Source organism: Myiozetetes cayanensis, unplaced genomic scaffold, assembly GCF_022539395.1.
Source record: "Myiozetetes cayanensis isolate MyiCay16 unplaced genomic scaffold, myiCay2020 scf2-11, whole genome shotgun sequence".
Lineage (NCBI taxonomy): Eukaryota > Metazoa > Chordata > Aves > Passeriformes > Tyrannidae > Myiozetetes > Myiozetetes cayanensis.
The window spans coordinates 69,093,304-69,119,236 of record NW_026087411.1 but is presented as its reverse complement, the minus strand read 5'-3'; the positions used below and the strand labels follow the sequence as shown (position 1 = coordinate 69,119,236).

The 25,933-nt window shown below is 36.5% G+C and overlaps 1 protein-coding gene across 1 annotated transcript in view; it reads right to left on the bottom strand.

Annotated features, from left to right (window-relative positions):
* Positions 1-25,933, bottom strand: part of WASF1 (WASP family member 1) — an 84,712-nt gene that overhangs the window by 15,093 nt on the left and 43,686 nt on the right. Inside the window, 2 exon segments of the mRNA XM_050315870.1 lie at positions 1,477-1,611; positions 12,614-12,774. Of these exon segments, the coding sequence (XP_050171827.1) occupies positions 1,477-1,611; positions 12,614-12,746 (268 nt within the window). The 5' untranslated portion in view covers positions 12,747-12,774.

Here is a 25,933-nt window from a genome sequence, read left to right as displayed (position 1 = left end):
CATGCAGGCTGGGGGGGCACAAGAAGTTGTGAGGAGACACAGCTGGGACAGCTGACCCAAACTGGCCAAAGGGACATTCCGTACCATATGGCATCATGTTCAGCATATAAACTAGAGGGAAAGTTGGCCAGAGGTTGCTGCTCAGGAACTGGCTGGGCATTGGTCAGCAGGTGGTGAGCCTTGAGTATCAATTGTTTTGTATTTCTAATTCTATTATCATTATTATTTTCCCTTCCTTGTCTGTCCTAATAAACTGTCTTTATCTCAACCCATGAATTTTACTTTTTTTCCCTCCTCCCACTGCAGGGTAGGGGTGAACAAGTGGCTGTGTGGTGTTTAACTGCCTGCTGGGTTAAACCACAACAATTGGAAAAAGAGGTGCATATGTATGATTTATGCTCAGTTGTCAAGAGATTTGGAAAATCCCATTAATGTAAGAATTCCCCTAGGCAAGTCATGATTTCGTGGAAAATCTGCTACTAGCTGTGAACAGCTGTCTTTCGAAACCCGTTCTAAAATTATTGTCACGCGAAATATGGAACCAAAACTTCTCCTAGCCTAATTCTGCTACTAGTGGAATTTCAATATCTATAACTAAAGACAGCCTGAAGACCATGCTCCTGGTTTGACACTTCATTTTTCCTGTCAATACACAATTATCATACCTAGACATTCAGAACTGAAACAGCTTTCTATACTTTAAAATTGGATCCCACAAGCAATCTGAAGTTATTTTTCATTATAGGATGTTCCCTTACTTTCAAGGTCTTAACTGCATGGTTTAGAACAGCCTAAACTCTTTGGGACGACAAGACTTTTCATAGTTCCACCTGCAACCAACAAATACCCATGAAGGCAAAAAAAAGCTTCATGGCATTTACACATTAGCTGGTCAATGTTCCTATAGTCATCGCAAAGCCTAGGCATCCTTTAAATTCCATTAAAATTCTATCTTACAGGCATGAGCTATACCCTAATGAGCTATTTAGGAAGAATCCAAGAGGTTATATAGCATCAATAAATGAAGTTATACAATTATAATCATACAGAAAGTAAGATGGTACTGGTTAAATACAAAAGCCCTACTTGGACAAAGGTTTACATCCCATGGGAAATAGTAGGAAGGTTAAAAAAAAGGGTAAAGATTTATCTCCAAGCATTCACATAGTATTACTTAATATTAATATTCTTAACTCTAATACATAACACTACTGAAGTGACACATTCTCCTGTAGCGGTTTGCATGTAAATTCATTGATTACAGCATCATTCAGTAACCATGAAAATGTTGAGCTCAGAAAGCTGCCCAAGGCTATAAAAGACACTGGTAGCAGAAATAGAAATGGACCTCTTTCTCATGATGCTTTGCTTCTTATAACTATGATTTAAACTATTAAACTATTATTATTTTCATTTCACGTATCAGTGGTGTCTGAGTGACAAAATAAGAAATGTTCAGTGCAGGAGTTAACTTACATTCCTCTTCCTTTGGATCGAGTTGTGTAACACTGACAGATAAGCGATCTACACGTTCTTGTAAGGAGTTGACTCTAAATGAGAAGCTGTGTGCTTCATTGAAAAGTTCACCAAATATATCTTCAGCATATTTACCTGAAACACAGGAAAAAATAGTAAAATTCAAGCATATGACAAGACAGCCAAATGAGTTTGCCTTCAAAAAGGTTTCTAACTATTTTAATTAGGTAACTCTCAGAGGCATGAGTATCACTTGTAACAACCTGTACTTACTGAGCCCATTAAGAATGCTTCAGAAAATCAAACGGAAGTTAAATACTTAATTTGCAAGTTATTTATTGGAAATTAAATTATTTAATGCATTACAGGACAGATATTCAGCTACTATAAATTCTTCTAACTATGATATGCAAGGAACTAGGCTGCTTAGATTCTTGAATATGTATAAAAGGATGACTTCCAGCATCTGGAGGTGTCGCCCCTGTATGAGCGGTAACTAATCTTTCCAAGTGAAATTTACCTCAACATTTTTCTCAAAATGAAGCACAACTTCCACCCCTACTGTACAGCAGACTTTACAAAAAATGGCAGATCAGATATTTACATCTAGGTGAATCAGAACCAGACTATTCGAAAACACACACTAAAATAATAAATCCTAACTTGAAGGGTCAAAATTCTAGTAACTGACCAATTTATACTGAAGTAAAAAAGAAATAAAATAAGATCTCCTTTGTTCACTTCAATTGACATCACACATTTAGCCCAAAAAACCAGGAGATTTAAGTATTATGAGAAAAGGATCAGTAACAAGTTTTCTCTTCTACAGAGTATTCCACATAGTGCTTCTAATGCTCTCCCAATTCCACATGAATAGTTTGCTGACGTCACTGAAAACACCCCACCAGACTGCCTAGCAAAATTTGTAGCCATACTTCTGAAATACCACGTGATAGCTTTTAAAACGTAGTATTATATTGTGCATACCTAATTTGTGTACTGTTTGCGAACTTACACTGGTTTCGCAAGTATAAATCTCACAAATTTCTAACAACCTGCTTCGCACCCAAGTTCTGACTGGTGCAAAAGGAAAACATAGCTACGGAAATTTTGCCTTTGGTGAGCAATACATCTGGAAGTATACATAAAAATGAGGACATTTTTATATAAACACATCAAAAGAACAAAAATCAAATCCCTACAGGTACTGTGGGAACTACTTAAAGATACCAAGTAGTAAGCACAAAGCCAGCACATACCATTTATTAAGACCTAGGTAAGAGCAATAGAAAACCAGCGTGACTATAAAGAACAGAATATAAAAGGGGATATCAGAAGAAATGTACAGAAGAAGAAAACAGATGGGATCATAAATCCTGGCATATGAAACATAAACCCCAAAAACTAGTCTGAGGAACTACTAGCAAATTAACAATAAATAATCCTTTAAAGGCATGAAGAGCAAGAAAGCCTGCCAGGGACTCTGCAGAGCTGACTGGCAATGAAGGTATAATAGCATACAGAGAAGGCAAGACTCCTGAAGACAGCTAATATAACACTTTCCACTGGTGCTCACTGAAAGGAACTCGAGAGACCCTCATGCAAGAACTCACTGGGGGAGGCTTGAAGAAATTGAAGGGACTACATAAAAATTACTAAACTAACAAAATGATCAGCAAATATTAGTAACAATTTGTAAATCTCCTTATACACACTGAAGCACACATCAATAAAGTTCAATTTTTTTTTTTTTTTTTTTTTTTTTTGTGGAGCATCTTGGGAGCTACGGACCTGGAAGGCTGACATCCAGACAAAGTAGCGTAAATCACTATGGAGAACTGAATCAGCAGACATCTGGATGACTTGTTAGAGAAGAGGCAACACAGCTTTTATAAAGTGAAATGTCTGAACTGTTTTTAAGGACAGAGAGTGCTATGATGTAGTGAGATTTCTAGGACAGTTTAGAAAGTATTTAATCAAAGCTTTTGGTGAAAACTTAACAGACGGGTCATACAAAAGAAATAACATGCCACGGATAAATAATTCCCCAAAAGGTAGAAAACAGGGGAAAGGAGTAAATCACCAGCCTTCACAGTTGAAAGGTGAGTTTTCTAAAGTTTCTCTGCCATTTAATATCTGTAAATAACCTGAAAAAAAATGAGATGAAAGTTTGCCAATGATACAAAGTTATGGAAAAGAAACACCTTGAGCATTAGGAAATACACAGGAACCCCAGCTGGTGGAAGAGGCTTCCAGGCTGTAAAGAACTGGAAGCAGGGAGACTAGTAGGAGTATTGTACATGCTGTCTTGCTCTCATTCTTGGAGCAATTGCTAATAGCCACTGCTCTATAGCTAATTGCTAGTGAGAAGCAGATCAAAGGTGCAGCCGTTCTTAGAACCTTTGTCTTTAAGCACCAGTCCACATTAAAACAGAGACGGAAAGTTAGTAAAGTCTTCTCAGCTGGCAAATCACCTAACACAAGACTTTCTAATATAGGTCTTGAAACTCTGTAAAGTTTATGTTCTTTAACCTGTATCTGAAGCAAGAGAAATTATTTAAAAATGTGATCCACTAAGAGCAAGATTTCTAAACTTTTAATACACATATAAGAAAAAGCTAATGTACTTCAGATAATATATTCAGAAATATTCATTTAAACTAGATAACTCGTGTAGTATTCAGAGACATGCAAATTAAAATTAAAATCAAGTGTAAAATTTCATGTATAGAATAAAAAATAAATTGCAGGGCTTTAAAATCGAGTAACTCTCCTTTTATAGGTGTATTTTAAGGCTACAGTTTTATCTGTATCATTTCATCAGGCTTACAATTCATCTACCTCATTAATGAGCTCCAATTGCAAATAATCTGTCTCGAAAATCTTTTCATTATGTTGCATACAGCCACAAACATACTGCAAGGAATAATTTGCCCATGCTTATGAACACTAATCCTCAAATGAGAAATACATTAAAAACAACCTGTCACGTTTGAAGTGGTATGCCAGCCTGCATGTCTGTTGGTGGTCTCTTTACTTAGCCACAGGTATAATTAACCAAAGCAAAGAAAAATGTTTGCATTTCATGAAATGTACAACTACCATTCAAAAGAATACTATATGTGAATGTATATATATATACAACATTCATAATCCAGTATTTGTTTATGTTCCTGTCTCTGCGTGTATTCTGTATGAACGTATCTTCAATTTTGAAGGGATTACAAACGATATGAATATGGGTGATAATACTGAACAAAGTGCCACAAACTCAAACAAGTAAAAAAATGTATGAGAAAAAAATACATTAGTAAACAAAGTTGAGCTCATTCCACATAATGGGGAATATGTTAAAAGAGTAAGGAATCAAAACTAATTCCACTATATACAGTGAATATTCCAAAGTATTATTAACACTTCAGAAAATTTACAATATTATGGTGCTACTTGATGAAAAACTCTACTCGTTTCATGCAGTACAATAAAGAGAATTACAGTTGACTATAACAATTACAACAATAACACCTTAGGATCTTGGTCACAGCTGGATACATAATACCAGATCAGAAAGATCAGTGATTTTGTTTGCCTATTAAACTAAATGACAATGTAGACTTCGGCAACTAAACTAATTCAATGTCTGTGGAAAGTTTAATTTACTGTATTTGAAAAATACAGCCTGGCACTTATTTTTAATAACAAAGCTTTTTTTTAAAATTTAAATAAGAGGATAAATTATTAATTAGTTTTAATTAAGGAATTTATTATTCACCTTATTATTCTTTTCACAACTTTTCCTCATGTCTCAAAGGGCTCTGTTCACAACTAAACCTTCAATAATAAAGGGATACAGGAATGCAGCTCTCTCTAGTGTCAGTCAGTATCTTTTTTTGTGACAGCCAAATAAAATGCTTTGGAAGCAATGTGCTGTCCTTCCTTCCCTCAACAACTTGCATGTGTTTTGATGGGTTTTTTTAACAACTATTTTCCTGACTTTTAAAACAGACCTATGAGCTGAAAACAGAATACTAACTAGTAGCTACTAGCTGAAAATAGAATAAAAATAATACTGCTTACTGCCTTCCTCATTTTTTTAAATTAAACCCACTAAAACATGTATCACCCACTCATGTTCATTACCATGGCAATAAATGTAGAATGGCTTATAAAATGTGAGAAAAATACTGATCAGTTTTACAGTGCTTCTCTTTCACCATTTGTTCCTTTAAATTTGTTTCCTAATTTCCCCCCATAATTTCTTAAACATTTGTCCAGCAGCACTGCCTTCTGTGCACAAATGAATCATTTCTAACTATTCAACATACTAAAATGAAGGGATACTAAGGTAAAAGAAATGGGGATTTTTGTCTTATTCTGGGGGACTGGGTATGTTTCAGCCACAATCACCGCATCAGGTTCAGAACTGTATTTCAGGCTAATTAAACAAAGCATGACAAAGAGATGTCTTAAAAGACATATATTGTGCTGTACAAGTTCTTACAACCACACTGACAGGCTGCAGGGTCAGGGCATACATGAGCAGTGCCCCTGAAACTCCAGTCCTCAAATTCACCTGAACTGCAGCATTCTCACTGATGTATCTGTTAACAAACCTTAAGGAAAGGGCATTTAAATTAATCATTTTGCAACACTAGATCAGTTACCATCAGATTTAGTTACATGCTCTCAGACAAAGACTAGGACGTGAGTCCTGAAGCAGGACTTGTGGAAGAAGTCACTTCTTTGTCATCCTTTTGTATTGTTAAAGAAAAAGAGTTCCAAACCCTTCAATAGCATTTCAACCTGAAACAGATCGGTTATGGCACCAGCAGCCTATTGGAAACATGGGCTAAATTTTATGTATCTGTCTGGACAAATAAACTGAGCACCTACCCAGTGCCATAAAACAGCATCATTTTTAGAAATTCACAAGGATTACTGGTAAAACTCAGGCCAATGCAAGATGCAGAAAGTAGGAAAACCAAAATAAGACAAATATTGCCAAAAGTATTAATCTTAATTAATTTAGTCTTACATAATCCGTCAAACTTCTGGAGCTAGAGTGGGGGGGGGGGAGATGTTAACATTTACGCAAACAAAATCTAATACAACACACATTAGTTGAATTAAATTTAAAAAATATGTAATATATTAAATATGTGGTGGGATTATATCATTCCTTGATTTCTATTATTTCAGTCCCATTCAAAAACTAAACAATATTTTTGCCGAGTACATTTTCTAAAAAGTAAAAGCACAGAACAAGAGCAGCTGCAAAACCTGTCTCATTTCCCACTGCACAATTCTTTCCCAATATACTTACACTATGCCAAATTACATTATTCACTACTCAATAGTTCCTTCCTACACAATATAGCGTCTTCATAAGAAAATATTTTTTCAGGATAATTAGTTACCACATAAGCCACTAACACTATATAATCCCGGTCCTTCTATAAAGTAAAACAAGAAAAGGTCTTCTAAGTCTATTAATACATTTGTCCTCCTCCATGAATTCTGACATGTAATTTAACATATCTATTGCCTTTTGATTCAGCTTCAGATCTTCATATCATAATCTAATTTTTAGCAACAATAAGGTATATTTGAGTTTCACTTGAAAGTCTAGACTTACTTCTCATCAGGATCATTTCAATCTCACAGCTCAGTGACTAGGAGACAGACTAAAAGCTAAGAGAGTGAACTTGGAGATAAGCACCTCGGTAGATCCTTGAGATCCTCAGTGGCTATGCCTAAGCAAGCTCTGAAAAACCATGTACTAAATACATAACACTGATGTTAATTAGGAACCTTCACTATGAGGGTGTAAGAGCAGCCTACAAGGATTGGATTTAAGGATTATACTAGGAGTATCAGAGTACTGAAGGGACAACTTGGTTCCTTTAACCAGGAAAGCTGAAATTTATGAGACATTTATCAGGCATTTATCAGAAATTTATCAGGTATTTATCAGACAACCTGAATGATCAAAAGTATCAAACAAACTTTGTTAAAGGCCATATCTGGAGCAAGTCTGATGCTTCTTGTTGACATCCAAAAAGAAAAAATCAGATTCAAAATTCTTCAGCCATGATAGCCTGAGATGTCATTTGTTACCTCTCACTGAGGACATCATTAAGTAAGTTGGCTGAGATTATCCATTACATATTCAAAAATCTGTGAAAGGGACTGATGAGAGCTGAACTTGCATTGAAGGTACTAATCTAAAGATCACTTCATAGGGAAGTCTTCCTCTTCCTTTCCTTTCTAATATCACCTGAATTCACTGCTCTATGTAGGAAGGAATTAATGACAGGCAGGACTTCTTTTCTGTTAACACACAGTTGTTTTCAATGAGACATTTCTGACCATTTGTTCGTTCCCTCATTATCATTTGAGACAGATACAAAATAGTATCTCTTTGCCAATACTGCCACTGCTGGGGAGACAATATCAAGAAATCAGACAGAAGTCTTTGAGGATGGGGGGGGTCTCTCAATCTAAGTTAGCCTTTAGTTTTCAAGTCCATCAATTTCTTTACTTCAGGTACCCCAGAACACTTTTTCTAGTGTTCCCTGGCAATTGCAGTAATAATGAAGAAAGAGGAATGACTAATGAAGAAAATTCACAGAGAATACTGAATATGCTTCTGAGCACACTGAGAAGGAGGATCTGCATGGCAGGGCTCGCCAGAGGGGTTCTGCTGTTTCTGGAATAATGACTGAAGCTCTAGCTGCAGATCTGCAGAGACCTACTTCCAATCATGCCATCATTCAACCTTACCATCTGCTGAAGATGTTGTCCAGACAGGATGAAGAGAAAAGACTGGTTTTTGAAGAGGCCTAGTTCTAAAGATTAATTGCAGTCCAGATACCTCGCTGCTAAGTATTTCTGAAGAAACATTTCCCACTTACTGAATGTTAACACCTTAAGCCATGGCTTAAGGTGAGAAAGTGTCTCTCACAAGATGAAAAGCATTTAAAACCCTCTAGGGAATGGCATGGTAAAGAAAAAAGAAAGAAAAGTTAAGTGAGTCTGAGAGGAAAAAATAAGGGGGAGAAATAATTTACTCTAAAGTTTTCACTCCTGAAAACTAGTAAATAAGGGGCAAGGAAAAGAAACAATTAGAAGAATATGGTAAAAATAGGAAATACTACATAGAAAAGATAAAAAGAGGGAAAAGGCTACTGAAGGTTCAGTGTTAAGTGAAAATCATTTTCACTAACATAAAAGGCACTCCAGTTTGGCAAAGAGTTATGCAGCAGTCTCTTTATGCAGAGGTAAAAGAAAAAATGGGGAATGACATCTTGCTATGATTGAATAAAAATTTTTACTCTGAATGCCTGCAATATAAATATTCAGTAAAGGAACATACTCAAAAGGAGAAATGTTCTCCTCCCTCTACATGGAGGTGTCAGAGACCAGGGCCAAGAACAAACCCCATCAGTTAGTTTTCTTATGTGGTTCTGAGATTCTTTGCCCAGGGAACAGCTGAAGAAAAGGAAAACCAAGATTGGCCAACAGCTGTGAACAAAATGAGGAGGCTATATGCACACAATAGAACAATTTATCCATCTTCTGACAATGGCACAGCTACACAATGCTATCACTTGTGTTTCACGTACGCAGGAATGTTATGGCCTGACATAACACCAACATACACCAACTCAAGCAGAACTGGAGTACTAATGCATATGCAATATTGGTGAAAAAAAAATAGGTAAGCACTTCTCCAAAGCAGATACTGTCAGAAAGCAAGTAATACAGGGAAGAATGGCTAGGAAACTAAAACAGCTGTTGCTGTTGTCCAGAGAGTTTCTGCTGCCACAGTGCTAAGAAAAGCTGTCAGAATGCAGATCCTTTTATGAAGTAAGAGAAGACTGGGAATAGACAGGGGGGAAAAAATTACTTACTGGCAATTTTCTGTGTTGTATCAAGACAGACTGATGTGTTTTCATGCTCCAGGGAGAAAGGCAAGAACTATCACTCAAAGTAGGAATAAATATTTCGTCCTCTCATCTCTACTTTTTTAAAAGGTCAAAAAACCTTCTTAAACTGAACAATTAAAAGCAACACATCAAATAAGCTATAAAAGAGTTGACAATTTGTATGGAGGCACACAGCAGCTATCAGTGATATACTGGTGTAAAGCTCTTTTCATTTTATATTAAAACACAGGAAACCAGAATTCCTGTCTTTTAATAGGTATTGTTTCTGCATGCTTGTATTACTTAAACACAGTATCCAATATCATCAAGTTCTGTTCATGTTGAAAAGACCTTCTAGTCCAACATCTAGTCCAAGTCATCTAGTCCAATACCCTGCACAAATCAGATCCAATTAGATCTAGCTGCTTGACTAATCCAGTCAAGCAGTTAATGTCCCCAAGAATGGAGATCTAACAACATACATGACAAATCTCTATGCTTAGCTTTTCTCAGTAAGGACTTTTGGTCTCTTTTAAAGTACTGGAGGCTCCAATTCCAAGAGAGCACTCCTTCACCACATTATGTCAGAAGAAGGGTTTCGAATGGTTGATCGTGACAGTCATAACCACAATGGCAGAAGACTGATCCTTTATTTGAGGACCAGTAAACGAAAAATTTTAGAGGTAAAGATGACCTATTATTAATCAGGTCAAAGACTATTCATTTAAATTTGCACAACTTTACCATCAAAAGCAAAAGTAGTTTCAGTTTAAAGGAAATGAAACCCTACCCTACCACTTTCCACCCTCAGAGTAAAGACTCATTTCACCTACAGCTTAAAGGCTGATTCTCAAACATACACATTATGCACGGAAAACAAAACGCGAAGGACTGCAGAGAAGCTGGTTGCCAGGGTACTGCTGCAAAACCATGCCTGCTGGCTGTGACTCACAGGCAACTGCTGAAATTTATCTGCATGTCAGCTGGCCTTGCTGCACGCACGTAACAGTGGCACACCAAGAGAAGACTGGTTATTCGGGTTTAAGCATGAGAGGCAAAACTCCTATGCATGAACTCCCGAATATTTTTGAACTTGTATTGCTACCACCACAAAAAGACAGAGAAACTAAAAGAGTTCTGATACAAAATACTTTCACAGGTACTCATACTTTTGTAACATGATCTCCATTTTTATAGAGCAATCCTTAACACTGTTGAGAAATAAGGACTGTTTTGCGAAACGTGTCCTATTTTAATTGTAGGAAAAATGTGTTTGTTTTGTTTTTAAACATATACAGTATAAACTAAAAACTTTGTTCCTTTGGTATAAACATTGCCTGTAGAAAACCTGCAAAGACCATGATGCTATTTAAAAGGAAGAACAAAACATTGAAATAACCAGTTCTGCTCATTAGTGTTTAACTTCTAAAGAATTCAGAATTACGTATTCTGGGCTTGCTGTTGCAGATAAACATATGCATTTTCGCTTCTGTTTTACCTTATCATATCCAAGACTGCATGCCTTTTTGACCACTAGTGAGTCACAAGTTCATGATAGAAACACATCTCAAGTGAAAACAGCTAATTTAGGCTCATTCCCAAATATGCATACTACATGTAAGAACCACATTCTTTTTACAGAAAAGGAACTAAGACACAATTACGGTTACATTCCCTTGAAAGTGTTTCTCAGCACTACCCATTAGGCAAACCATGTAACAAATGTGGGAGAATTCAATGGATATTCTTCAATTCCTTTTTTTCCCCTTTAAATGAGTTCTTTCTGTTCTGGTATTGCTTGATCCAGACCTCCTCCTAAGCAGCTGGACACACAATGTCGGATACAAACTCTGTATACCAAGAAAACATAGCAAAGGCACCTGAATCTCAACAGGTCAACCTGAGACCATGATGTTGAGTTAGAAGTTGGTGCTGGGTTTAAGGTCAAATGATACTTCCAAATGAAAATATCAAATATAAATTTGGTATGTCACCTACCAAATTCTCCCAGATGAAGCATATAATCAAGTAAGATTTTTTAAAACAAGCAAACAAAAATAAAATAATGCAATATTAATAAGAGTGACTTGGAAGTGGAGACTAGTACATGAGCAGCTTGATTTGAGAAGGGTTTTTGTCAGAATGACAAAAACTACAAGACTACAGATGATGACCACATACTGCAACCTAATATGACCTGCTCTAATTTCCTTTGTTGCCACAGCTATATTAATAATGGCCATATTTATGTGCTGTAAGCACTCCAGTCTCGATTGCATAATTCAGTGTCCTCAATTAGTGTTTTCCACCTAATGGCACCCTAACAGCTTTGAAAGGCTGCCACAACTTACTCACAGTCAAACCAATAATTAAATCAATCTAATTAAGAAATTAGTCTGCATCACCTATGACTAAGATAACGATGACACTGAAAGGCTTTTCACACTGTAGATGTATATAAATGCACATTTAAATATTTAATGCGTTGATAGTCTTACTAATGTCCTAGTGGTTAAAAAGCACCTGTAGTATCGAAAATCCGAAATGTTATCATACTGGTTCATCTGACAATTTATTTCAAGTTGCTGTAACTTTAAAAAAAAAACCAACCCAGAAATCAGCTTTTTCAGCAAAACTCCTTCAGAGTTCTAGAGCTTGAGAAATATTCACTCCTATCAAATGCACCAAGGATACAACTGTTGACAGAAGGGAGAATAAGAAAGAAAAATCTTTAACTGTTTGAAATACTTTGTAATAATTACATTTCCGGGTTTATTATTTCAAAAGGTAACTACATTTTTTTTTTCTGAAGGGCCACAACATGACCAAGGGTTTAAGTTAAGTGAATTAAGCAACCAGTAGTATATTCCTCATTATGTCATATTCCCTACTCAAGAATTGCTCTAAGGTTGGCAATTACTGACTTCATTAACTACCAGCTACCTTTTTCTGTCATCTTCTACTGGTAACAGAAATATATGGATGAACTGTTTTAAGATGGATGAACTGTTTTAAGACATGCTGCTAGAAAAATTCCTAGCTTTCTTTCACAGAAGTCCATGCTAGTCACTAGCCACGAAAGGAGTACATTCAAGACTCAGTAACAATTTTCAACTGAGAATTTGAAAAAGTGTTCATACTTCAAACACAAAAACTGTGACTGTAAAATATATTAGTTCTAAATACAGCTATTAAGACAATGTACTTACTTAGGCTACTCAGTTGTCTGATTATATTTGCCAAGGAGATGTTGGTGACACATTCCAATTCGTTCTTGATACCTCGGGGCAGAGCTGTGTGGCACAGGTGCCTGGGGTCTATGTTCCTTTTTACCAGCGGCATTCTGAAACGTATCAGAGGACCAGCACACCTGCACAGCAAAGAGACACAACATACTGTTGTAAATTTAGTTATATTTTAAATTCAGGTTATGTGTAAAGTGAAATCGACTAGTCCTAACAAGATAAAACCAGCTCCATAATACTGATAGAATTCATTGCTCTGTGAGTACGTAAATGTTTTCCTCTTTATTTATCTCATTCTCTCTTCACTCATTCCTCTCTATTTATTTCATTCTCTCTCTTTAAATCCTTACCTGATTGAGATTTCAGTAAAGAGACAAATAATCTTTTACAGTTTAGGTTTTTTTCTTCCGCCCTCACCCAAAAAAAAGACAGGAAAATCTTTGTAGTACAAACCCATTAAAGAAAGATTGAGTTCTTGATGGACTACTTCCTTATTCAGGCCAAGCAAAGTCCAACAACAAATTCCCTTTACTATGAGGTCAAAGTCAAACTAGTTGTCTATTACACCGAAAAGGTAGATATGATTCATTCATTTTGTCCTGTTACTAGCAGGAGTCACCCTTCTAATCTGAACATCACTTTTAAATCGTACCTAGTCACAGGAAGAAAAGAGATGATGTTTCCCTTCTACACCTACACTACTACTGACAATAAATTCAGCTAAGAATGCATCTTTCAAATACAAAAGTCTCCACAGTAAACTTCTCCAGATTGAAAGGCAAACAAGTTTTCCACAACATAACCTGTATGCAGTCCCAGTCCCTCAACCAGACAGCCCGACACAGTTTCATCTGCCCTCTGCTTAGAAGTGTTAACCCAAAACGTTCTCAGGATGCAAGCCAGGCTTTGTGTTGAGACACAGAATGCACCTTCCCTCCAGTATATATTTAGCCACCAAGTTATCCTTACTTGGTCAAAACTGAGAGATTTTTTGCACAAGACTAACACAAGGCCATAGTAGTGGAGCTGAAATTTTGTTGACCTGGAACAGCATAGTGAGTCAAGGGCAAAGAGTCAATGGAGTACTTTCCCCTTGCAGACTGCTTAGATTTCTCCTTGCCTTGTTTTCTGGGAGTATATTCTTTCACTGAAGCCAAGACTCGTACCTGAGGGACCAAGGCAGGATCCTTAAGTCTACCTGAGAAACAACTCTGTGTTTCCAGGATGTGATTAGATGTCATTCCTTGCATTTTAACATCACGTCTACCACCCTTGTTTTCTTGAGAGAACAACAAAAAATATTTTATGTTTCTGAGGGACAAAAGTCAATAAAAATGATTCTTCTGGTCACTGGTTAAAGGGAAATACTGTACAGTTCTTAAAATTGTGTAACTATTTTCTCAATATTAACAGTAAAAATTATGGAAGAGTGCATGGGGCAGGGTTAATTATAAGAACAGATTTTTATTCTTGTTTTTATTTTCTAGAAATACCCCAAATCTTCCTAGTCGTTAAACATCTAAGTACTGAAAAGTTAACTGTTACACACAAACTAAATAAAATAAAAAGTGCAAATCTGAACAGTGTGTCAGATAGAAGCAATGAAGAAGTGTTTATAAACCCTTAACTACAGGTTTGTTATCACGGTTCCCCAACAGAAAATAAAGGAACCATTCTGTCACTGTCAAAGAAACACAACAAATGATATGTGAGCAATGTTCTACAGAAGCAATTAAATATTAATTCCAGAATTGAGCCCTTTCTTGATTACTGCTTTAATGATACTGTTGTATAAACAGTGTAGTAGACAAGTCTTTCAAAAATGGTCCAATCAAGTTTGTAAAACAAATATTTTCACAGAAAAATTGCACAATTTCAATGTTTTCTAATATCTGAATAATGCTGTTGTGGCTGTCCTACACAAACATACAGCATAACAAGAAAAGGTAGTGGGAATAGTAAGTATGGTAAAAGGTATAGTTTTCAACAAGCGTCAACTCGGAAGGGCAACAAACGACACGAGATAATTGACACCATTGAAATTATGCATCATATTTCAAAACTATGCAAAGCCTGAACAGAGAATATTTACTCAATTCCCACAGAAATGAAGCCAAGGAGACAACAAAGGAAAATATCACTCAAGCATGCTTAAGACAAAGGAAAAGGCATTTCACACAATGTTTAATAAATTCTGGAACTCACTGCTACAGGATGCTGCAAACAAAAGTACCTGCTGGTAATTTGTCCACTATGGACCTCATATTCTTTGCAGTTTGTTGCAACCACTAGAAGGTCTTGATGATTCCTCCCCAAATGAATCTAATGATCCCAACACAGGGAGCAACAGGTGTGTGACAGTAAATGGAACTTTACTGTACCCACACAATTTCTTCGCTCCTATAAAAGATGTCTCCTATCATAGTTCTCAATAAGAAAGGTGAAAAATTCTGAAATCACTGTATTTATATGCAGCTTTAGAGCTGTGAAAGAGGGAAAAAAACAAAAAAAGGCATTGTTACAATCCAGTATATCCTTTAGGTTAAACACAAAAAAATACACTTCCCCACCACCACCTGCTACCAAACCATGCATTACCCAAGCCCCTAGGACAGTAAAGGAAAATTCATTCCTAGATCATGAAATCCTGTTACCACATCATTCCCAAGAAAACTCTGGAAGTGTTCATAACCCCAGCCAGGCAGAAGAGAGAAGCAGCTTGTCAGTGCATAAGAAGATCCCTCGACCGACAGGTTATATGACACCTCCTCAGAGGTTTACAGCTCTCCTCCTGACACACAGGTCTCCCTCTCCTCAGCCCCACTACTTCCCAACTCAAAACTCAGGAAGGCAAGGCAATCCTCCAAACACAACTACCTCCTCTTCCCTGCAGTCAATCCCACGTAAATATTTTGAGGTAGTTCTCACGAAGTGAAGCAGCACCAGTTTATACCCAGTTATCTGGAAGTACTTCATAGTGATCTTAAACTGAAGCTCCTCTTTACAAAGAGATGCTAATCTCTTTCCTAGAGCCACTATCGAAAACTCTTCTGCCCCACTTCCTATATATCCTTTGAAGCACTGAATCCACTTGAGAAGCCAACTCTAATCTTCTTTGCAAACCCCTCTGCTACTTCAGTTTCACAATGGCTGGCACAAACTCATCCCCCTCACACATGCTTCAAGTAGGAGTACAGAATACAAAAGTGTGTACATAACACCTGCTTAATTTTTTTGTTAAGTTACCATGCTTTGATACCTGACTTTTTAGGAATTACGGGAAAAGCTCTAGTTGCTTCTCAGTTAATTCCTATTACTTGAACAAAAGTGCAGAACATTGGCCCTAATGAGGGCTAATTATTATGTTTTCAGAAGAACAGCCTTAATGAGATTTGGCCACACTTCTTTTCAAAACGACAAGTTGTTGAGTGTGTTGCACAGCCCTCTTCAGCTATTAGGGGTCTTAAAAGTGAGTGACACTCTTCTACCTCTGCCTCATACTTCTCAAACACTGCTGGCAGCAGCTCAGAAACCTACTCTGGGGGCACCTGCCCCCTGTGCCCACAGCCACCTGCCCCAAACAGGACAGTGTCACCCTGCTGTGGGTGCTGAGAGATTGCCCTGGGGAGCACTGGTGTAGGAAAACAGCTACCATTTTCCCTTCAACAGGCTCCTGCAGAAATATTTGGGAATTGCAAGATGTGTGGAGAAATGCTACATGGCTTACTAGGATCTTGTGAAAAATCTGAAAAGTCAGTAGTCACAGTAACGATTCAAGTTTTCTAGCACATACAGTAAGACAAGCAGGAATGAAAGTACAACATTAAGGTGGGGAAAACTGTCCAAGAGTTTAACTGGTAATTAAATTATACTTCAGTCTCATTTTCAGAAGACTAATGAAATTTCATGATCACGCGGCTTTTTTCATCAAAGTTTACTTCTGATTAGGTTACATTTCGTCCTTTACGAAAAGTGTTGCTATTTTCTTAGCATTAATGAAAGATATTAATCTATCATTTTTTCTATAATATACCAATAATGCAGCACTGAATGCCCTTGCTTTCATGGAGTTAAATCTAATTCCAGCCATTTCTGTAGCACATCTTTAGGCCTCAATATTACCACACTACTTGTAATTTTCCTTTAACAATGTGCAACAGCAATGCCTTTCATATGCCCCATTTAATTGATCACGTTCTAGCTGCTGGCAGTACAGACCACAGCTTGAAATGCAACAATCAATTTAACAATTTCCCCACCCACCCTTAGAAACATAAATAGAATATACAATAGTTTTTATATTTGCTTACATAATCATGTACTAACTGCATCTATGCTATACAGACTTTGGGAGAGAATGAAAGTAGCTAATAAAAAAACCTTAAATGTGTTTATGAATCTGGAAAAATCAGAATTCTATTAGTTAAAAAAATCCAAGCTTATTCTCTTGGCAAATTTTCTTCTAATTAGACTACAAGACATCATCTGTTATTACCAGTTGCAGAAATTCCAAAGATGAAGTTTTTATAGTGCACACCTCTACTATGAAAGGCAAATGTGCAAAGACTTCATACAGCTTGTTTCTCTGCAGCTCTCATTGCCAGATCAAGGTGCAGGAATAAGCTTAAGAAGAAGCAGACACCTACATTGTGGTGTCCTTCAACAAAGTAGGCCGCTACCACCTACTGCTGAGTCAACATAACGATTTTTAAACTCTGCAAGCAATTAACATCCTTTAGAAGATACATCTTGGAACTGACAAGATGACAACTGACATCTTAAATTGACAATTCAACAGAAATGTGTTAAAATTACAGTTTTGAAATCCTTTCTGTTATGAACCATATCACAGAATGGAAGATCTCCTTGGAACACTTCCCTCAAATCTCAGTCAAAAACTTTTCTAACTGCAAGTAACTAGGAAGAGATGACTTTATTGTAACTAAAAAACATGCAAAAAAAAATGTTACTAGAATCTCATGTTGACATCACTGCTGTTTAAGTATGAGTGTAAAATGAATAGTTTACATCTTAAGATCTCCTATACTAAACTGTCTTCAAAAAATTTGCTACACATTTATAGAATCACAGAATCATAGGATCTGCTGAGTTGGAAGGGACTCATCAGGATCATCAAGTCCAACTCCTGGCCCTGCACCAGACACCACAAGAATCACAGCATGTGCCTAAGAGCATTGTCCAAGTGATTCCTGAGCTCAAATAAGCTTGGTGCTCGTGACCACTTCCCTGCGGAGCCTGTTCCAGTGTTCAACCACCCTCTGATATCCAACCTAAGCCTCCTCTGACTCAGCTTCACGCCATTTCCTCGAGTCCTGTCACTGGTCATGATAGTTTGGTCAACTTAAGGAGCAATGTCTCTATAGAGCGTAGGAAGGAAGTAGATAATTTATTTTTTAATTAAACCAGAGAATCACTAACAAAATGTTTCATATTTTATTTGTAGTCACAAATGTAAAAATACTGATTCTCAAGTAATATCAACAGCAATCTCTCAAAACAGTCTCTAAATATTCTGTTGCTGAACTGAAGATAAGATTATTCAGGGATAGATTAATGTCACTGAAGGGTCTATCTCAGTAACAGTGTATAGGAAAGTATTTGATTAGCAAGATTATAATGAACGGATTGTAAAAAACCAATTTACCTCATATAACGATAAAATATATTTTAAAATAATTTGTAATTTTTATTCTGTACTTAATAATGACTGACTGCTGCATTGTTTTAATTGTCTGTGGCAATTAGTATTTTCCTCTTATAGAATAATCCATAATCATCTCAGCACATCTGTCACATTAGATAAGCAGAAAAGACAATGCAGTCACAAAAATGGGTAGGACTTGAGTTCTACTCAGTCTCTAAGGCTAATTACAGACAGTGCTAAAAAACTACTTTTCAGCTATTACCATCCAGCCAAATTTCTCTCAGATGTGTATTGTAAGACTACAGTCTCTCCCCCCCATGTGTGTGTGCACACCTGCACACACAGACTCATCTTTAAAACACACCAAAAAATATTTCAAAATCAATTTGGATGTGATTACAGACAAAAACCGCAGCCACATCTACCTCCTTGTCAAAATTTATAAGTTTCATATTTATTCAGCTAAACAAATGAAAAAAGTGCAATAATTTTTACTCTGCGGAAAAAAAAAAAATTGTATTTTCAGACCTCAATAGGTTGTGACTATAATGAAGTAGTATAATAGAAATGAAGGCAATTTTGGCAAGTTATAGGTGGAAAGAAATAGAGTGACTAATAATTTGTATGCTGATTTATGAGAGCTTTATCTGTGATATATTAGCTTTTCAAAAAAATCTTAAATAGTTATTGTCACTGAGATGACTGATGATGGCAGCAACGTGGAATTCTCAGTGTGGGTAGCACTGCAAAATATGACTCTCTAATAGCAATGCAACAAGTACAACTTCACTAATAGAAACAGCAGCAACATTTCAGGGGAGAAAGCTGAAATACCAGTTCATAACTACAGGGGTTACCTAAAGTTTTAGAGGAAAAACCAGCATAATTTCAGCGAGCTAAACTGCAATCTGGGTCAAGTCAATGAGCTCTATGTAACAAAATAGCACACAGCCCCCTCAGGGCTTCCATACCATTTCCCATTCTGTTGGGGAAAATCTTTTGAAGTTCACCTCTGGCTACAACCCGCTGTACAACAGCTTTGGGCTTTCCTCAGTGTCCTCACTCCCGCCTGTGTTTTGTTTGCGCTGCCACTGGCCCCTCCTGTGCCAGCACGCAGGTGAGAGAGGCTGTCACCATCATTCATACAGTCCTCTCCTGCCCTCAAACCCCAATGAAAAGTTTCACTCTGATTACGTGTACAGAGTAAACACATATAAGGCATCCTAAACACAAGGAGAGAATATGCAGCTCAATATCCGTTTGGGATTTTTCCCCAATACAAGTGCGAAATACAATAGGGTTAAATACACAGCGTGTGGATTTTGCAAGTCTCATCCCTATTGTTAAGCAGAATTCCTATAAGTGAAGTGGAACTCAAACACAAAGAACTCAGAGCACAGCAGCTTACTAACTGTGGCTTTTCAAGATAGTTTCTTTCTAAAAGGTTAAACTCAGCTTGAAGTTTCTTCCTTTGTTTTCATCTATGATTTTCCAGAATATAAACAGCTACCTACTGATTTATCAGTTTATTATGCATTAATTCATTTCACCATGTTAATTCCCTTATTTCACACTACCGACAGCTTCCATCTTAACTGTCTTTTAAATGTAAGTTCTTCATGTCAACTTTAACATATCAACAGAAAACGTAGGAAAAAAAAATCCAGCCATCTTAACTGCAGTTATTTTTATTGCTAATAATTGTAAAAACATCTCTGTTCATCTTAATAAAGGATCTATTTAATTCAAATTGCTCTTGGGAAAAAAAAAACAAAAAACAAAAAACAAACCAAACAACACATTAAACCAAATCAAGTTCAACACTACTACCCTGAACAGCAGGACTACTGGGGAAATAAGGGTTGTAAGCCAGTTACCTTTCTGTTTTTTAGACAAAATTAAATGAAAAAAGTTAGATGTGACACTCTTTAGCATGTTTACAACAAGAAACATTTAGACTTACAAATTTCCTTCACATTAAGTATGTTATACAAAAACAGAAATAAAAAATTATAATGAACTTTTTTTGGTATAACAACTTACTTCCAAAATATATATAACATAAAAAACACAGAATACACAAATAATAAAACTTCTGATTAAAACGCCTTCCTAGTTATATTTAAAAATAAAATAATAACACTAAGGATTTCCAGATGTTAGATGGAAATTATTTGGTATTTGCTTTTCGTTTTCAATACAATTCTACTTCTTAGTATTTTGAAACTAAAACCTTAGTTACATATAGGATGATCCAATCCCTTCATGACCTGTCATATTTTAAGTTTACAAAACAGTAAATAATCAGACACTGAACAGAATAGAATTGCATTCTTCAAATCCAAATCCTAAAGTCCCAAAATACTTATCACCAATTTTTTACCTTTCAATATTGAAACTGTAGCACTAAACTATGATGAAGACTTACAAAATCAATCTTGTGAATAGCTCACAGAAAAGATGGGAATCACTGTCCCCAATGAGGCATAAGCTGTAATGATAGTTTACTAAAAAAAATTTAAAAAATTAATGACATTATTCATATGTGTCCATATATTAATGGAGAAATATTTCAGTCGTATGGAACCACATTGCACTTCATTGTTAGGATATTAATCAAGATAAAAACAGTGAGTCCTTGCACTTGTATTTCTATGAAGCTTTTTGAAGAAGCTTATTTTAAAAATACAAAACAGATGCACAATATATTTGCATAACATTCCAGGACAGACACATGTGGCTACCTTGAAACAGAAATCTTTTAAATGTAAGATTAGAAAAAGAGCTGCAAAATTTCTTATCAGTATTACTAAATATTATTCAGAATACCCTGTACTCATTAATTTTCTCCTAGTGAGCTCCTGTCAGGTCATTTGATTAAAAACAATTTTGGAAGTATCCTGGGTTCTAATTTAGGTACAGCCAAGAATGCTCAAATTAATTTTTGATTACAAGTTTTCCTCTGTTCCCCAAAGGCTAAAAATGTATTAAAGCATAACATAGTATGGGGTTTGAAATTGCTTTTTGAGACCTATGTTTTATCTGATGACATTTTTTCTCTCTGCATTAATCTCGTCTTCCTGTTAACAGTTTCTGTGTATGGTGTATAACACAAAAGCCCTATGACGGATTGCAACAAAAGCTCTTTATTATAGTCCTGACAGAGACAGATAACTAATCCAGTGTTAATTTAAAATCAAAACCTTAGTACCAGAACTAAGGGTACAGTTTCTGTGGTTTTAGCATACCTTATCATAACATGCAACCTTTGAAAATTTTCTACAATTTTCTTTGAAAATATACATTCTACCCATTAACAGTTACCTTTGTTACACAGTCCTTTACCGGTCCAGGATAAGACCTATCAAACACACAGATCAATTTTATAACAATCTCATCAAATTTACCAAATGCAAATAAAATCAATGCCAGCATATTTCTGTTGCACAGATAAAACCACTTGCTTTTGAACAGACAGTATTTCCTGGCACTAAATGATAAATATTTAAAGAAAATGTACCTGAACTTCCCAGCTGCTAAGAAAAGCAACCTGGTAGGTACTGGACAGATAAGGTGATTTCACGCTGGCTAGGGCACTGAACTGCTGTGCTCCCCATCGGCAGCGCCCTGCCAACTTCCAGAACTCCTCCCGCCGAGGGAGCCCCCCGGGCTGGGGCACTGTTCATCTCAGCCAACACCTCCCACGGCAGCTCCGAAACAGGGCTGGCCCTCGCACCAAGGCATTAGAATTCAACACACAGAGCCTGCCCTAACAACAGAGCTGTCCTTACAAAGGAGACACAGACGTGCTCGCCCCCGGTGACCAAAGCCTGCCCTTTTTTCCCCAGACACAAGTGGAGAACCCCCTGAAGGCAAGGCGATTAAGAAATAATTATTCATTTGGTACCAAGCTACAACTGGTAAATATTAAATTATGATGTGCCAAAAATGAAATAAATAAGTTGCTGTGCATTGGTGAGGCAAGGAAGGAGGGCGAATACAACAGCCTGGGTCTTGTGTTGATCTTACTGATGAATCTGAGGAAATTGAATGCTAATGAAAGAGGTAAATGATGCTGGGAATCTACAGTAGTAATGAGACCAATGTACAGACGGCAGTGACTAAGAAACATCACACAATGCAGTTCCTGTATATTAATTCACACTATATTAACTGGTACTCACTAAAATAAATAACAGCTGTCAACAATGACTATCGGAAGCTTTTTGTGCCTCAAAACATTATCAGAGATTTCAAGAAGTGATGTTAGCACTGGAAGAGCCACGAATGAGTCATATTTAAAAATGAAATTTTCACTGCACTTTATCCTATGATACCAACTGCCTAAATGCATTTTATGCTTGGACACCAAATCCGCAAATGACAGATTACTGGTTTTGATTTTCTTTTTCACAGTTTTAAAGAAAGAATGAAGATATACCAACTATGAAGTGGGATATAAAGATGTGTAATAATCACCTTATTATTACTAGCTGAGCTTCTTTGTAGACGAGTTTCCCCCTTGTGAACAGGGAAATGCCTGAGAAGAGGATTTGCTGCAAAAAAAGCCAAGGCACAGAAACAGTATTTTTCCCTGTCTACTGCTATTTATGCTACTTAACATGTTTGAAGAGCCATGCTGCAGGAAAAAGGTATTAATATCTACAGAGAAGCTGTTTACTTTTGAACTGAAATGCTATTAAATATTCAACAATCCAGAAACAGTCCCATTCAAATATCATCATTTTACATAGGGGATTTCCAGTAATTTCTTGGGTAAACTCTTCTACAACCAACTACATCTCACACACAGAGAAAAATGTGTCAGTTCTCCCTCTTTCCCTCTGGGTTTTGTTCCTCTGTACTTTCAGATTACATATATTAATTCGTATTTCTCATTGTTTGCAACACCCAGATATTTATAGATTTCATACACTTTCTGTGCTTGCAATTCTACCAAGTTATAAATTTCTGTTCTTATTTAGCACAAAAAAACCACATTAAAGTGTCACTAATTCCAGTAATGTTTATTACTCGTGCTCAAATACCACCCAATTTATCAGCACTTGTTGGAATCCAAAATTGACAGCAGCATCCTGGATGTATTCGTGTTACATAAGCATACCTAAACAAGTCTAAACATCAGGATGGTGTTCAGCTGGCAATGTGCACTGGCGGTCCAGAAAGCCAACTGCATCCTGGGCTGCATGACAAGCAGTGTGACCAGCAGGCCGAGGGAGGGGATTCTCCCCCTCTACCTTGCTCTCGTGAGACCTCACCTGGAGTACTGCATCCAGTTCTGGGGTCTCCAACATAAGTGCAGTGACAGCAGCACGTAGTGACAGGACAAGGTGTAATGGCTTTAAGCTGGAAGAGTTTAAATTAGATATTTAATGTTTAGCTTATATATTAGGAAGAAATTCTTTACCGTGAAGGTGGTGAGGCACTGGCACAGGTTGCCCAGAGAAGCTGTGAATGCCCCATCCCTGGAACTGTTCAAGGGCAGGCTGGAGAGGGCTCTGAAAAACCTGCTCTAGTGCAAGGTGTCCCTGCCCATTGCAGGGGTTTGAAAGTTAAGTGATCTTTAGAGGTCCTCTCCAACCCAAATCATTTTATGTTTCTGAGAATACTTTTAGTTATAATATTATTTGTTGCTATCACCCACTCTAAATATGCAGTTGTATAAATTCATTTTCGCAAAATTTTTTCCCCTGATAAAGTTTCTTGTTTGGATGTCCATTGAAGGTTGAGGTCTGAGGTCCAGACTCTCAGCTGCTGGTCCTTTAAGTAGCTATTCTGAACTGAAATGAGATTCTTTACAGAACCACATTTACAACTTGCAATGGAAAGTTTTTTTTCTATTAGCCTAATTTATATGACTTCCAAAGAATAAATAAATCTTCACAGAAAATCAAAGAAACTACTCTTGCCACTATTTATTAAGAAGAAATGTGATGTTATTTGCCCTTCTGTCACAACAATTTGATGAAAGACTATACAAAAGAACAGGCACTCATTTAGAAAATTTATGTAGCAAGTAGGGATTACATGCATGAAGGTTTTAAAATGTTATATTTTAAATGAATTCTAATATTTCATTATTTCAACACCTTAAAACATATCACACAGAAAAACTCATTTTCCAGACAAAATTAGATTTCCTTGTAATTTCACAAGCAGCATTTAAGGACCTTATATTTACATATGTATTTTTCCCTGAATTTAAATACTGAAATTAATTCTAGCCAGCATTTACTTTCTCTGTTCATGTCTGAGTTTATGAAATACTTCTGGCAGGAAATGAATAAATATTGCAGAGAAAACGAATTTTTTTGTGAAGATTAGAATGAATTAAAGCTAGTCCTCTCAAGGTTTTTGTATCATGGTTGATTGTGAGCTTTAACTAAAGCTGTTCCCATAATTGGGATATCTGTAGAATGCCTTTCCTCTCTGGTTTCCTGTATCTATTTACAGGTAAATCAACACCTTTCCATTGCCCATAACATTTGCAAAGACATACATTTTCATAATATGTGCAGTAGTTTAATGATGTTTCAAATATCTGTTCCTCTATGACATTTCTCTCAAGCCTGAAGCCATTTAGAAATTACTGGGATGAAATAGGAATCAGACAAACAGAAAAACAATGACTGCATTCATCTCCTTTTCTTGACCCCAGGTTTGGAAACTTGATTTTTAAAATTTTTAAGTTGGTTTTGTGCTGTGCATTGAACAACAATTATTTGAAGTTACTAGCTTAAATAACTGAGTGTTTTCAGTTGTGCTTTCATCTTACATCAGACTTTTTAAGAGAGGTAAAGGCACACTCACAAGGCTGATGGCATCAACCGTATTAAATCACTATGAGCAAAAAACCTGCAGGTACATATTTATCAGGGAAAAGAAGGTGTTCTCAGTCTGCAGGGAAAACATCCTCAGGACTGTTAAACGTGACAATCATAGTATCTTCCGTGACAAAGCAAAACACTGACTAAATGCAGATCTCTGCAGGTTCCTTTCAGGGAGTCAAGGAACCACAGACATGAAAAGCAAAAGAAAAGAAGGTGAATCTGTTTATTCTTGATGCATTACAGCAAAAAGATTAGCCCAGCCAGCCAAGAGGAAGGGCAGATCTTGTACTGGAGTTAATAAAGTTGGCTCTTTCTCTCTTAACAAGTATTTAGCAAAGAGTAGATAGTGATAGAATAGGGACATAGAAATGAGATTTATCTTTAGCTGTCTCTACAGGGAGCTCTGAAAAGATAGCTTGGAATTGTTAGACTTTGAACTAGTACATATAATTATCAAGTAATAAAGATATCTGTTTGCCTCAAAGGTAGATAAAGTAAACACCAAATAACTTAATAATTTCAATAATTCCTTTTGCAGTTAAAATATGCTAAGTGTAGATGTTCAGAGAATTTAGGACATGGTATTAGAAAAGAATTGTATAAAATGCTAATTATCAAACATTCATTCTGTAATCTAAACGTTCATTTCAAGCACAGAAAAAGAGAGGATGGAAATGGACACGTCTGGAAAGACAATAACACAGTCGCTTCATCAGCCTCTGAGGAGAGCAGCACCACACTTAGCTAAATGCTGGGAGTTTCCACAGA